This window comes from Alexandromys fortis, unplaced genomic scaffold, assembly GCF_014885135.2.
Source record: "Alexandromys fortis isolate MF-2015 unplaced genomic scaffold, M_Fortis_MF-2015_v1.1 scaffold_389, whole genome shotgun sequence".
NCBI classification, from domain to species: domain Eukaryota; kingdom Metazoa; phylum Chordata; class Mammalia; order Rodentia; family Cricetidae; genus Alexandromys; species Alexandromys fortis.
In genome coordinates, this window is record NW_026068269.1 from 420,148 (window position 1) to 434,944 (window position 14,797).

At 47.9% G+C, this 14,797-nt stretch overlaps 1 protein-coding gene across 2 annotated transcripts in view; it reads left to right on the forward strand.

Annotated features, from left to right (window-relative positions):
- Window positions 1-11,893, forward strand: part of Eepd1 (endonuclease/exonuclease/phosphatase family domain containing 1) — a 118,426-nt gene extending 106,533 nt beyond the window's left edge. For both annotated transcript variants that reach the window (XM_050131986.1, XM_050131985.1), the window contains exons 5-8: window positions 363-497; window positions 3,120-3,258; window positions 8,709-8,903; window positions 11,227-11,893. In XM_050131986.1, coding sequence (XP_049987943.1) covers window positions 363-497; window positions 3,120-3,258; window positions 8,709-8,903; window positions 11,227-11,426 — 669 coding nt within the window. In that variant the 3' untranslated portion in view covers window positions 11,427-11,893. The remainder of the gene's footprint in view (window positions 1-362; window positions 498-3,119; window positions 3,259-8,708; window positions 8,904-11,226) is intronic.
- Window positions 11,894-14,797: the final 2,904 nt, after the last annotated feature.

A 14,797-nucleotide genomic window follows, 5' to 3' on the forward strand; every position in this document is an offset into this window, starting at 1 on the left:
GTCTTATCTTTGAACCCTCACATTGGCACTTATGCTGTGGGGCTTTAGGGAAGTTACTCAATCCCTCTGAGCAGCAGTGGCCTCATCAGTCAAATGGAGATGTGGGCTGTTGCCTTGTGGCATATGAGACTTTAAAAAGTGACTCTGGGCCTGTTCTATGCTCCCCATACCTCCTGCCGTAGAGGGAGGAGATGGGCAGCCTTGGCCATGAGTAAGACTCTGCATGGGCATGGGTGCCCATTGAGTGACCTTGAGAAGCAGAGCCTGCTGCTGTGTGTCTGGCCCCTCTGCTCTTCCCTCTGCTGTGTGGCTCTTAGAATTAGGAACCTTGTACCAAGACCCTGTTTCTGTCTACACTGCAGGGCCCCTGCTACTCTGGATTCCTGTGGGACACAGCAGCCGGTGTGGAACTGAGGGACATCCCCGGGCAGGAGAACTCACCCAGCAACGGTCATGGGAAGGATGTGGGTCCGAGCCCATTCCTCGCGAGATTCAAGGTACTTGGTTCTGTCATTTCAGAAATCCATTTCCTTCCAAAGGGGAAGTCTTTGTGACACTGGCAACCAGAGAAGTCACATCTTCTCACTTGATTTGTTTTCTCTTAGAGGAGGATCAGTGCCCATTTTGGAGGCTCCCCCAGCAGGGGACCTTCTACAGGACAGGAGTGGAGGGATTTTTGAGGGAAAATCCTAACCTTGATAAGAAGGAAGACAGTCACCTGGGAGGAATGGTACTCCTTTGTTGTCTCAGCAGGAGTTCAAGACCATCCTAGGCAGTGTAATAAAACTCTTCACAAACAGGTAGATAGATTGATAGACAGACAGCAGACAGACAGACAGACAGAAGAGAAGGAAGAAAAGTGGAAAACTAATTCATATGGCTGTTCCCAAACATGATGTACAGCGGAATCACCTTTCTTAAGATCAGGCATTCCCAAGCTTTGCCCTTCTGGGATAGGGCCCAGGCCATTTTCAGAAGTGTGTGCAGTGTCCCTACCTGCCTGGTACTAGTTAGTGTGTGCAGTGGTGCTGTTCTAAGGAGCCCCACCTTTTCAGCTGCCCCTTAAATCTCATTGTTTAGATAACAGAAAGAAGGGACCCATTGAGAGCTTAGAAGGAGTTCTGGGCTTACGGACCCCTGTCACTGGCATTTCCAGCTATATCCTTGCCGATGAAGGAGCCCTGTCAGCCGTGTCTGGGAACAGCTAGGCAGGTGGATCTGAGTGTCATCCTCTGTGGCCCACATCCTCTGGGGAGAGTTCTGAATAGCAACATGCTTTGATGCTGGACAACACACGGGAGGAAGCCAGAGGTCACTACAGAGGCAATGTACCTCATCACTACTTAGCTGTGAATTCCAAGTCAGACAGCTTGATCCTTTGCTAGAGCCCAGGAAGCCCATTCTCTACTAGACATTGAGAGTCTTTCCTTGCTCCCCAGCAACTCTGGAGCTTACCCCTAAGCTCAGCATCATTTAGCAAGGGGTGGGGCTTGGGGACAGCCTGTGGCATGGGATGTATAAGCCCATGCGTCATCTCTCACATTTGTAGCTGCAGAGGTTATGGGATTGGTGTATGCTCACACGCAGATGTGTCTGTTGTGGTACTCAATGGATCCTTCCATCCCTCTTCCTGCTGTATCGACGAGGTTCTGTCTGCACACATGGCACCTGTGGTTCTGATACATGAGTTGGCCAGGACTGTCTTTAAATCTAACACCACACTTAAGTGCTAATTGTTCTGACCCTGGTTTACTGAATCAGCAGCTACAAGCAGCTCATGTAGCTAAAAGGCAAGCTGGTGTATTTTTTTTTGGTACTATTATATTATTTTTTGAGAAAGAATCTCACTGGGCGGCCTGCATAGTGGCCTCCCAGTCCTACCCCCTCAGCTTCCCAAATGCTGATATACAGAGCCCAGCACCTCACAAAAACAGCTTGTAAAACACTGCTTTTAGTTAACATGAAAAGGCAAACTATTTTTATTTTTTAATTAATTGATTTATTTTTAACTTTATTTCATGTACATTTGGCTTTTGCCTGTATATATGTCTGTGTGAAGGTGTCCAAACTCCTGGAACTAGAGTTACAGACAATTGTGAACTGCCACGTGGGTCCTCTGAATTGAATTTGGGTCCTCAGGAAGAGCAGCCAGTACTCCTAACCCCTCAGCCATTTCTTCAGCCCCGGTAAATTATTTTTAAAAGGCTAATAAAAACTATACTAAATGTGACATCATGAGTGACGGCTTCAGGTCATATGAAGCAGTCACCCAGCCCAGCCCTTGGCTTCTTGCTCTTCAAATCCTGAATCAAGGCAGACCAATGGTGTGGGACACACAGAAAGCGTATCCTTCCAGGCCAAGTCTTAAGGTGTTTCTCTGACAGTGGCAATAGCAGTTGTAGAGTCCTGGGTGTGATGATGGTGAACTGGGGGCACATCTACAAGACAAGACCGGCCCTCTGCACTTCTTGGGGCCCCTACACTCATTCTTTCTCAGAAGTGTTTAGTGTCTGTTGCCATGGCAGTTACAGTGGCAGAATTGCTAAACCCAGAGCAGCTGAGCAATGTCACGATCACCCAGAAGATAAACTGCCCTTATATGTACACACTTGAAGACCACAAGGGCCACCGTGGGGCCCAGTCTCTGGGTTTATCTTCTGTCCAGAATTGGTGAACTTTGGTTTTCACAGAGGAAATCAGGTTAAAGTGGATGTTAGCACACAGTTGGTTCCAAAGGAACCAAGAGGACTGGGTGGGGGAACGTCAGGCTAGTCTTGTGGATAACAGCCTTGGATCTGTAACATTTAGATGCTAGAGACACCTCCTTCTTACATACGATTGCTCAAAAGGTTTACAAAAAAATCAGAACAATTCTAGATATGCAAAGGTTTTTAGATCTGAAGGAATAGAGGTAGCAGGCTGGAAGGGTGTTAGTGCTGGGTTTTAGAGTACAGGAATTTAAAAATAAAATACCTCAGGTTGCCTCCTCTGTGTGTGAGCTAGCTTTGCTTCTGTTTATCATTGTCAACTGTGTGCGTGGAGCTATTTGTTAATCAGGTGTAAAAGATAAAAGAAACATGAGTAAGCTTTTTCTTTTTGCTTCCTTTCCTGCTATCTAGGTGGGAAATAACGACCTGACCCTGGTTAACCTTCAGCTGACAGCCCTGGCCCTCCCAGGAGCTGAGAATTCAGGCAAGAATCAAGGTGATGGCCACCGGTTGTTGAACTTTGCACTAACTCTGCAGGAAACTCTGAAAGGTAGGGGTTCTCTTTCTCTGTGACTGGGCAACACTTCAGGGCAGGCAGTAGTGCCTCTTTCCAGACATCTCTCTGGCCTCTTAGCTCAGCCACTTGCCAGCAGTCATGGACTCAGGGGCAACCACACTCCTTGCTCTCGTGGAGCCTGACTGACCTTTCTGTGTAAGCCACCTTTGTGTTGAGGGCCTCTACAGTGGGTGTCAAATTGTCAGCAATGTGGTCTCTCAGCCTCTTAGATAAAGAGAACTGGAGGAGCAAATGTAAGTGGTGATATTCCTCCCCTGTGACAACACACTCTGGTTTACTCCTCTGGGGCACCACCTGCAGATCTGCACAAGCTCTTGTGAAAGAGGAACAGGAGGTGGGGAGGTGAAAGAATCATATCTGGAGACCTTGAGATGCCTCCTGTATTCTTGAGTCTTGACTGCTCCCCTAGCTTCCGAGACTTCTTGCCATCAACTTGTCCCATCACAGTGGGAGATTCGGTAAATATTTAGCTACAGACATGTTTCTGTCCAGTTATAACCTGCGTTTTAAAACAGACATACAACTTGCCATTTATGATGATTGGTAAGTGTGCAGTTCAGTGGCTTTCAGTGCACTCACAACATTGTGCATCTGTCACCACCTCCCGTCTCCAGAACACGGTCATTTTCCTTCAGAAACTGGACCCACTGAATCCTGATCATACTATCTTTTCATGGGTGTGAATTTGACAACGTGCTTCATATAAGGAGAATCACATGATATTTTCTTTCCCTTTGTCTGGTTTTTCTCGCTTAGCTTATATTTTCCAGATTAGTGTGTTGTATTGTGTGGTAGGCGTTCCATCCTTTTGTGGCTAGATAATATTATATTGTCCATGTGTGCCGCGTTATATTGTTTATGCACACATCTGTTGGTAGGCTCTTCGTTGCTTCTGCTTTTGTGCACTATGAATATGAAGGTATAGGTGTAAGTTTTAAGTCAGGACCTGCTCTGATTATATTCTACTTAGATGATGACTCTTGGGGGTGAAAAACAGTTGAACGAACAGTTGAACGACAGTTCAAACTGAGACACCCCATCCAACAAGTAGTTGTGTGGGAAACTCTTCACTCACAGCTACAAGAGTAGCTATTCCAAGGATGGCTCGAGACTGTGCATATCGACAAACATTTCTATTTGTCTCTGTCTCAGAGATGCAAGAAAGAAAGATTCTGGTTCATATTTTTTCCGATTTGCCCCCTGGCTCCAGGGAAAACTCAGGACTTGGTCAGGAAATTTCAGGCAGGCTCCACATTGCCAAGGGACTGCTGACTGACCCACAGCGTGACTCAGCTCTGACACATCCAGGTAGGGACAGTGACTCATACCCCCCACGTCCCTGCTTGTCACTAATACCCAGTTAAATGTTAACTGGTGACCCAGCGAATTCAGGAAGTCCTCCAGCCCGCAGCAAAGGAAAATCGATGAGCTCGGGGTTCTGTTCAAAGGGAGATAAAGCCTTTCCACAGAAAGAAAGAGCAGCTGATGTGCAAACTCCAGGCCTTTCTGCCTTTGTCTAGAATGTGAATCCCACTTGACACCAGGGATCCCATGCTTGTCCTTTTCCAGAACTAGCTTTCAAGCTAAGAGGCCTTGAGGACGGGGTCTCCTAGCGTGCCTGCTCACACATCTGGAGGAGTGCACCTCAGCGGAGAGCCGGTTCACTCATTGTTACTGGCCCTTTCTAAATCAGGACTCTCTGGGGAAATTGGCCCAGCACTTTCTCCCCTCCTAGGAACTCAAGGAATGGTGACTAGGGAGCCCACCCAGGCATGCAACTAAGAGGAGAATTTGGGCTTCTGTGGCTGCACGTTCTCAGGGGCAGAGCTGCTGCCTTGTCACCTCTGACACACATTTAGCCGGAAGAACAAGTTCTGAGAAATATGGATGTGCCCATTCAAAAGGAGGCTTTGTGTTCATGTGCGAAACTACACAGAGCTGGCTGCTTGACCCCGACACCAGCCTCCCTCCCTCTCGCTGAGTTGCGTTTTCCCACCAATACTCAGGTCTGCACCCCACTGAAAGCCTTCTTCATTTATATGGAATTGTGTGCCTCGGTCTCCCAGAACGCTGGGTTTCCCTACCCAGTCCATGTGGTAGCTTTTGCCTTTATTCAGAGGTCTTCCACCTACCACACTCGGTTCATTGCTCATGGGCAGAGGCCCTGGTCTGAGTTCTTCATGTGTTAGGATGAACAGCAGCCCTGGACCTCTTCCTCCCTCCTCTTTGTGAAAAACTCTGGGTTTGAGGGCCACCTCCATGACTTTGGGCAAATTTTTCAGTTTCCAGAGTCTGAGCTTTCTACCTGCAAAGAAGAGAAGGTGGCCTCGCCTGTCTCATGGGAACTGTGGCACTTAAATGATTTGCTGTCCAAGGAGTGGTCAGGGAGGGCTTGGGAACCCTGGTCACCAAGGGCTCATCGGCCCTGGTCACGTATGGATTGTGGTCAGCAATACTCTCAAGTTGGTTTTACTGTTAGAAACTGGTATTGATTTCCCCAAAGAGCCCGGGCTCACCCAGATTTGTACTGTGCATGAGATCTACATGGAGGAAGTGGAGAGACTTCTATGGAGTCCTGGAGGAGGAGGGCATCATTTGCAGCGCACAGGTGCCCCCTGCTGGCCTTTTGTGTCATTTCACTTTAGATGTCTTTCCCTTCAGCTATTATTAATACTGCATACCTAAGAGAAGGAATTTGCTGGAGGGCTGGGTATGCTATTTTGTTTATGGATTGCTTTCTCTAAAGTGCTTGTCACAGAGCACATCAGAAACCCCATTACCTACAGCCCGCAACCCCCCTACAGTGAACTCCCCACAAGGGTCAGCCCTGTCCCTGGGAATCTGGCAGAGCCTGGCTGGTGGCCATTGTTCTTTCTGAATTCCTACGAACATTACGTGGGAAATACTTCATAATCATTCCATTTCCTGCAGGCTGTGAGAGAAACGTCTAAAATACTTCAAAGAGACAGCGCCTCCACTCGGCCCCTGCCCTCTCTCTGTAGCCCTCTCTTAGACACAAGGAAGTCGTTTCTGCTGCTGCTTCTCTGGGAGACCCTTGTTAGTGTGGCTCAGGGCAGCAGGAAGGAGGCTCGTGCTGCTTGGGAGATCCTGTGCCAGGCATTCATGGGAACGCGGGTCCTCCACACCCAACAGCAACCATCAGGAAATGCTGAGAGGGTGGCAGTGCCCAGAGTCACCCAGCTGCTTTCTTCTAGGACAGGGACAGGAAGCAATGTTCACTGAAATGCTACTCTGTAGAGTTGATCTGCATAGCCACTCTGCTAGCCAGTGTGGGAAGCCGAGACAGGGCAACGCTTATCCAAGGCCTGCCTGGATTACAGGGTGATCAAGGCCATCTTGGGCAACTTTGTTATTACTTTGTCTCAAAGTAATAAGTAAGGAGAGGACTAGATAGACTCCTTGCCTGCAGCGAACTGTAGTCAAACTCCTGTATGTAAAACAGAAAGAGAGAGGAAATGAAACTGTGGTCCATGCTTATCATCCCAACTGTGGATAATCATGAGTTCCAGTCCATTCTGAACTACACAGCAAGACCCTGCAAAGAGGGGGGGAGAGGGAGAGGAAGGAAGAGGGAGAGAGAGAGAGAGAGAGAGAGAGAGAGAGAGAGAGAGAGAGAGAGAGAGAGAGAGAGAGAAGAAGAGGAGAGGGAACGGGAGAGAGAGGGAATTAAAAAAAAAAATATAGGTGAACATTTCAAAAAAATCATCATCACTGTAGTGAGGTTTGAAATGCATCTCTATGTGACTGAGGGTCACTATTCTTTAATGTTTGCAGAGTTTCTGCAATCAGCTAGTGAATCATTAGTACCAGAGGGGAGAAGAGTCTGCACAGCACCGGCTCTTAGTTTCGAACACACCTTCAGGTCAGGGAGGTAGGGTTCCTTGGAGAACTGGCTAACTATAGGGCTGGGCTAGAAAAGATACAGGTGATGCTGCAGCATTTTGGCAGGTCACAAAGAATGAATGCACTTGAACCAAAAACAACATGGGGAGAAAAACTAAAAGCTCCTTGCTGGAAAAAGCAAATGGAATAACAAAGTAAATAATCACAGTGCTGAATTATCACTCGGGGTTTAAAATAATTAATCAGGCATTCATGCTTATGGTAAACGCTTGGATGAATTGGTAAATTCTTGTGCAGATTTCTAAATAGTTTGTGTAGGTACCCCATCCTTGAGACCATGGGACACATCTTATTCCTCTGTGCGTAGAAAGAAGACCGACCAAATGGTTGAGTGATGATGCTTGCTGTTGGTGGGACTACAGAGAGACGTTCTGCACATTGCGGGGGTTGACGTGGGAACGGCCTCTAGCAATGAGGCCGGCAGCATCTGGAATATGAACAATGACCACACTTTTAACTGGTCCTCTGTACTAAGAACAGAAAGCAGCAACACATGCTTGGGTGAATTTCTCACGTCAGCGTTGCTCACAGCAGTAAATTTCAGGGGAAATCTAAGAAATGGCCTAGAACAGGAGGATAATAAACTGTGTGCATCGCCTTGGGCAGTGGATGCCCTGAGTTGCTCACTGAGTGAGGGGAAGACACCCAGCCTTTCCCCTGTTCTTTCATTGTTCTGACCTGATGCCCAGGTAGAGAAAACATACCTACCAATCAGAGAGTAGCAGCTACCTGCCTCTCTTGCGTGGAGGTCAGAATACAACTTATAGGAGTTGGTTCTGTCCTTCCACTATGTGACTTATGGACATTAAACTCAGGTCATGAGGCTTGACAGCAGACAGCTTTAGCCCACATCTGGCTTCTTAAACCTTCATGCTGGAAGCATCTGGCTACTCCAGGATTTACCATACAGCCCCAGAAACCAGACTGCTTCATTACCCCTAGCTCCCAAATACATTCCTCCCATCCCTATTGTCCAGACAGCTTCTGTGCATCCTCGAAGACCAGAGCCAGCTATCACCTGCCAGAAACCACCCTGGGTACCCTCCTTGTGCCACTTGCCCTCAGTACCTGTTTCTGGTTTTGAGCCTACACTCGCTCCTGGAGGTCTCCTCCCCTGTCACTCTCTTAGAGTCTGAGGTCCTAGAGGGCAGGCATTATGTTTCCTTCATCCCTGACTCCCACACAGGCAGACTCTGAGGAGGTGCTCGGTCAAGGTTTGCTGAACTTTTGTTAGATATCTAAGCAAGGCCTTTTCCCCTTTTTCCCACTGTAAGTGTAGGGCCTGAAGACTCAATGGGGTGTTCTCCTCATTTTCAAATTATCCTATGCTTAAAATCAGTGGGTACACAAAAATAACAGGAGAATAAGAACTAGATCTGTGGCCCCAACCCTGAGTGGCCAAGCCAAGGTGTCCCTGTCCCCTCAAGTGGCCAGGGCCACTCTTAGATTTTGCTTCCTACCTGCTAGTTACCTGTTGATTTTCTTTCTTCCATTCCCAGGAGAAAAGGATGTTGTTATTTTAGGGGACTTTGGCCAAGGGCCAGATAGCAGTGACTACGATATCCTAAGAAGAGAAAAATTCCACCACTTGGTCCCAGCTCACACCTTCACCAACATCAGCACCAGGAATCCCCAAGGCTCCAAATCAGTGGACAACATCTGGATCAGCAAAAGCTTAAAGAAAGTGTTCACAGGTAGGGGAAATGTCCCCCGCATTCTGCCACCCCATGCCGTCTCTGTTCACTAGTGGGCCATGGACCTATAAGTATCTGAGGTGACCAATACTGTCTTCCCTCTTCCCCAGACACTTACAGGGTTATGGTAAAAGAAACACTGTCATTGCTTGGTCAGAGACACATCCAAGAGGGAAGGGCAAGTGACAAGCAATAAGTAATATTTAAAGGTAACCATTAGTTCGTGTAAGCACTTTACAGGGAAACCCAGCTATAGTCACCTCTGAAGGCCATCGGGGTCATGATTCAGAGATGAACTGATAACTTATCTAGATCATAAGTACGCTTAGTCATTCAGTGAACACCGTGAACTATTCAAATGCTGTGCTGTGGAATGAGGTATACTACACTTTCAGGGGCGAGGAGACATGTCACTGTTAGTGTTTCTGTCACTGTGACAAATATGCCCAAGATAACCAATGTATAAGGAAGAAAGGTTTACGGTGACTCATAGTCTCAAAGGCTTCCATCCATGGTCGCTAGGCATGGCTGCTTTTAATCCTCTGGTGAGATAGCACATCATGGTTGAGATTTATGTGCACTGGTGGAAGGTACCTGTGTCAGGAATCATGACTTCGAGCCATTCTTTCACCTGCCCCCTCCCCTCATCACCTCCTAAAGCAGCCAGAAAGGAAAGGGAAGAATCCAGGGAGGGGCTCGAGTTCAGTGGCTTAATTTTCCCCACCCCTCAATCTTCTGCCAGCTCCCACTACTCCCATCGTCTGGCGACCAAGTCCACAACACATGAGCTTTATGGAACAGTTAGCAATGAAATCAGAACACATAATATCACAGCAGGCTGGGAGAAGGGCTCAGAGCTCCACAAGGAACAGAGCATGGTGGATACGCCGCCATTCCTCAGACTGTGACCCCCAGAGCCGGGAGACAGCTAACTTATGGAAGAACAGTAGGCTCTTCTGTGTGTGAGAGGGTGCTGCTGCAGATGGAAGGGGCCGTAGGGCCTTCAGAGGCTCAGAATGCCGAGCACCATCCCCTGACTTGTGGGGGGTGGGGTCTTTGATGACAGACAAGCATGGCCTTCTCAGCCTCTCCTGACACTTTGCAGAACCCCAGTGCAAGGCGTCTTGTACCTCAGTGTGGGACTTAATCAGGAAAAGAAGCAGTTCCTGGGTTCCACTGCAACGCGCACTACCACACAGTCAGGGCCCAGCTCCTTGGAATTTACAATTTTCAGTGTGGATGACTGTGTGGCCTGCACTGTTTTCTTTCTGGACACTGGTCTCCTACTGGGCTCCAGTGGGCATTGGCTGTCTGATCTGAGGCAGGATGTAGCTTACAGAAGTGCTTTGGAGGCCAGAGCCTACTAGATTCCCTGGAGGGCTCTTGTAGGAAGCGAATCTATTAGGAATAGTGAATCTGAACCATCCTTTCCTCTGTTCCCACCCCCACCTCAAGGTGTGTAAGCTGAGGTATAGGGGCAAGTTCCCCACTACAGCTGTCAGATATGGTACCCAAGCCCTCCAGGTCTTAAATTAACCCTGACTTCACATATCACCGAGGACTACAGCGGTGCCTTGTAATGGTTTTGTTGTTTTCGTGTATGATTCTAGCTCATGTATTTCTGTCTTTACTTCAAAGGTATCATTGCTTTTCAGCAACCACTCTAAGTTCCTCTTTTCCATCCTTTCTCTAGGAAGAAGTTGTCCCTCTAGACCCTCTTAAGTGATTGTTTGCTTTGTGAAGCAAATCTTCAGTTGGCTCCGTCAAATACTCATTTGTTGTTAGCAGAGGAGTGCTTACTTAGTATATGGGAGGCCCTAGATTTAATCCCTAGCACTGAAAAAAAATAATTAAAAATACTAATTCAACTCAGTTTATAATAAAAAAAAAAAATGAGGGCATGATGTTGGGAGGGAGATGTATTTGGGGGGGGTCGGTGGGGTTGGGGAGAGTGGGGTAGATATGAATAAGACACATTGTATATATGCATAGAAATGTTAGGAATAAGCTAAAATATTAACAAAAATAATGGTTAAAAAAAGGTCACTTAGTTTTGTCGTCCATATTAGTGTCAGGTGTGAACAAGGAATAGGTCCTCCTGCACACTGTTTGACTGGACAAGGGGCCTGGTTTCCGAGTGTGTTCAATGCCTGTGCGAGAAAATTGCCATCTTCTATGTTGTGTGAAGAGTAAGATAAAATTGGCCCTGGGCTTTCGTTTGTGCAGGCCAGCTTACCAAGGAAGGCCACCAGTGCACCTCGACTTACAGAGGAGCAGGCTGATCAGCCCTTGTCCTAATTCTTGGTCTCCCCTCTCCCTCCAGGTCACTGGGCTGTCGTGAGAGAGGGTCTCACAAACCCGTGGATTCCAGATAACTGGTCCTGGGGTGGAGTCGCTTCTGAGCACTGTCCTATCCTCGCTGAGCTGTATATGGAGAAGGACTGGAGCAAGAAGGAAGTCCCCAGGAATGGCAATGGAGTCACCTTAGAGCGAAGCGAGGCCAACATCAAGCACGAGCGATGATGACGTCACCACGTTCACCCTCTGACACAGGAGGGCAAAGGAAGGAGCTGGCACTACAGGGTGAGAAGATCCGGGGCCTTTGAGTCATCATTCTGAGGACCTTGGTCTGGTCCCTGGGCCACTGCCTACTTTGTAAATACTTTAGAACCTCTCCTGAGGGGAGCCTGTCAGGTGCTGGCTATGCCAGGCACCACGGCGAAGCTGGCTGGAACGGCAACATCTTGAGACTGGGCAGCTGAGTTCTGGCTTGGGGCTGGGGTGGTGCTGCCGGCTGCGTTGCATGGCGGCATGAGAACAGCAACGGAGGTGGAGTGGAGGCGGGGCGATGGCTCAGGCTGACAGGCAATGCCATGGCTCTCAGTTCTGCCTCGCCTACCAGGCCCAGGAAGCTTTTAACTGTGATGAAAGCACTTCACAAAGATTTTTAGTTTTGTTTTGAAAAAAAAAAAAAATAAACATTATTCTGACTGGCTGCAGTAAGGGTATGGGCTGGGTGCCTTGCTCTGTCACCTTAATCTGATCTTCCCTGTGGGCCATGGCCACCCACTGGCAAATGCCTTCCTCTACCCTGTCCCTTTATGTCCCTACCTGAGACCCTACTTTCACATGCGGATCATCCTCATTATCTCCTCCCTCCCAGCTTCTCCTTCATCTCTACTTCATCAGCTTTCCTGGGAGGGCCACTGATCTTTAGTGTGGGACAAGAATCCTATCAGAAAGACCCATTTCCTCCCACTTTGCACCGTGTCCTTAGTCAGAGCTTTTCCTCTGCTGATTCTGAGCCAACCTTTGTATCAGCAGATCCTGCACTACAGAGCCAGCAGCCACAGAGGAAAACGTATCTTTAAATTGTGTCTGTGCTGAACAAATACAGTTCCTTGTCATCATTCCCTAAATGATACAGCCTAACCATTTTATAGGATTTACATTGTCTTGGAGGTCTTCATACTGTTTGGATGGTTTACCGTGTGAGAAGATGTAAGAAGGCAATATGCAAACACTGGACCCTGTGTAAGGGACTTGAGGATCTTGGAACTTTGTGCTTGAGAAAGAAGGGTCTGGGAACCAGTTCCCTATGGATATTAGGGAATGATTGCTGATTGAGGATGTGCAGGAGGCTAAACAAGAATAAGGCAAGCAAGAATAAGTGAACTTCTCTGAGGCCCCCTTATTAAGTATTTATCTAATTATTCTTTATCAATAAAAACTTGGGGTTTTTATTGGGGTAAGAATCTGAATGATTAGAGGTGGCAGAGAGGCAACCAATGACCTTCTCTCTCTCCTGTTCCTTGATTCCGAAAGGCCAAGGCTCTCTCTAAGTCCCGCCCTACCACTTCCTGTGTCTCTCTTTCCTCAGTCCTTCAATGACTGGTTTTGGTTGGCTCGTTCCACTCTCTGATTCAGAGCAAACTTTATTGCCAGTCTCAAAAGCATCAGAATGCGGTCAGAATATCCCACAACACCCTTCTCTGAGCCTGAGCCTGTTTGCCTTAGGTACATGGTACAACAGTTACAGTGACTCCAGGGTTATAGTGCCCGTTTCACAGCTCCTGACAGTTACTCAACCAGTAAGTAAATAAGTGGATTCACACCCAGGATTCTCTGAATCTGAAACCCACTCACAATGTCAACTCCACACTTAACATGTATGTAAAGTAATAAAAGTAAAGCATAAATCTTAGTCTTACGTTCTCTAGGCCATTCCCATTTCCTGTGGACTAAGGGTGTATTATCTTTCCTTCACCAAGTGCAGTGTGACCCAAGACAGAGAACCTGTCCCTGTCACCGAGCCGTTGTGTCTTCACTCCTGTCTTGTCAGCTTTGTCTGGAGAGCTGTGAACCATGCGTGCTCACCACCAACAGGCCCAAGTCTAGCTTGGTGAACGAGGAACTTGAATTTACTTACAGGAGCACGGGGGACTTAGAAGCAGCTACACCACTGAAGAAAAGCCTTTATCTTTGGGAGGAGGGGTGGAGCCCCCCCATGAGGTTTTATGTGTCACCTCGGAGCGAGTCCCTTGTGCGCTGCCCTGTGTAGCTTGTGAACCCTCGCTAGGGAGTGCTCGTGTGTCCCATCTTGTGAGGGCCTTGCGTAAGCAATCATAGTGCTGTGATTTCAGAGTAGCATTGGCCATGTCAGGACTGTTCACCACAGGCTTGAAGTGATAGCCGCTGGCCTGCAGCCCACACCATTGCTTTCTTTGCTTCTGACATCAGACCCCCAGGAGCAGGGCCCGCAGGCCATTGCTTTTATTCTAGGCCCTCTTGGTTTTGGTTCGGATTTGGACTTTCTTGTTCTACTTTTTAAAAAATCAGTAACCTTCAACTTTAAGAGCTCTTTTTGTGACATAGGACAACTGACACAAAAGACAGTTTAATAGCATCCCCAATGTCTTATGGACATGATTTACAACAGGACAATGTGTTACAATTGCTGTGCCGGTGCTGACACATTACTAAAGTCCGCTGTTCACCTCGGATCCACTCTGTTGTGCACCCCATCCTATGACAAGCATACAGATTCTCCTCAATTTACTGTGAGATTATTCTCCAGTCAAGCTCCAGATATAACAGGTAGGAATAGCTGTCGTCTTAGTTAAGAGTCGTAAAACATCATAACCAAAAGCAACTTGGAGGAGAATAGGGTTTATTTCAGCATACTACTTTTAGGTCGTAGTCCTTCACTAAAAGAAGTCAGGACTGGAACTCACAAAAAAAAAAAAAAAAATGGCAGGAACCTGGAGTCAGGAACTGGTGCAGACGGCATGGAAGAGGGCCACCTCCTGGCTTGCTCCTCATAGCTTGCTCAGCCTGCTTTCTTACAGCACCGGGACCACCAGCCCAGAGTGGCATGACCTACAATGGGCTAGGCCTGCCCAGCCTCACTGAGAGGACTAGATGTGTATCACTGGCAACTCAAATTTCAAAGCATCGTTTCTGGTACCAGAATGCAGGCCAAAGTCTTAAACATCCCAACAGACCAGGCTCAGGGACACATCCCAGAAAAACAGCCCAAGGCCCAAAGTACTGAAAGCAGGTAAGAAGCATAACACAGTGGGAAGAAGGGAGTAAAGACCCAAAACCTGGTTCTCGAGCACTCACTGTGATCTCAACGCTCTGAAGGAAAGCAGGGAGGGTGGCAACTACCCTTCCCCTGCAGCGGTCTGGGTCTGGATTGTCTTAGTCTGGCCGTGGTTTCCTTGTGCCCTCTCTCAGGGTCCCCATCCAGAGCTTTGTGCAGCACCACTTGCTCTGTGGCAGTGAGTGGGAGCAGGAGTTGGTTCTTTGTCTTAAGATGTTTGTCTGCCAGGACTTTAGTTCTTGTGAGACAAAGTAACCGGGGGGGGGGGGGGGGGGGGGGGGGGGGGGGG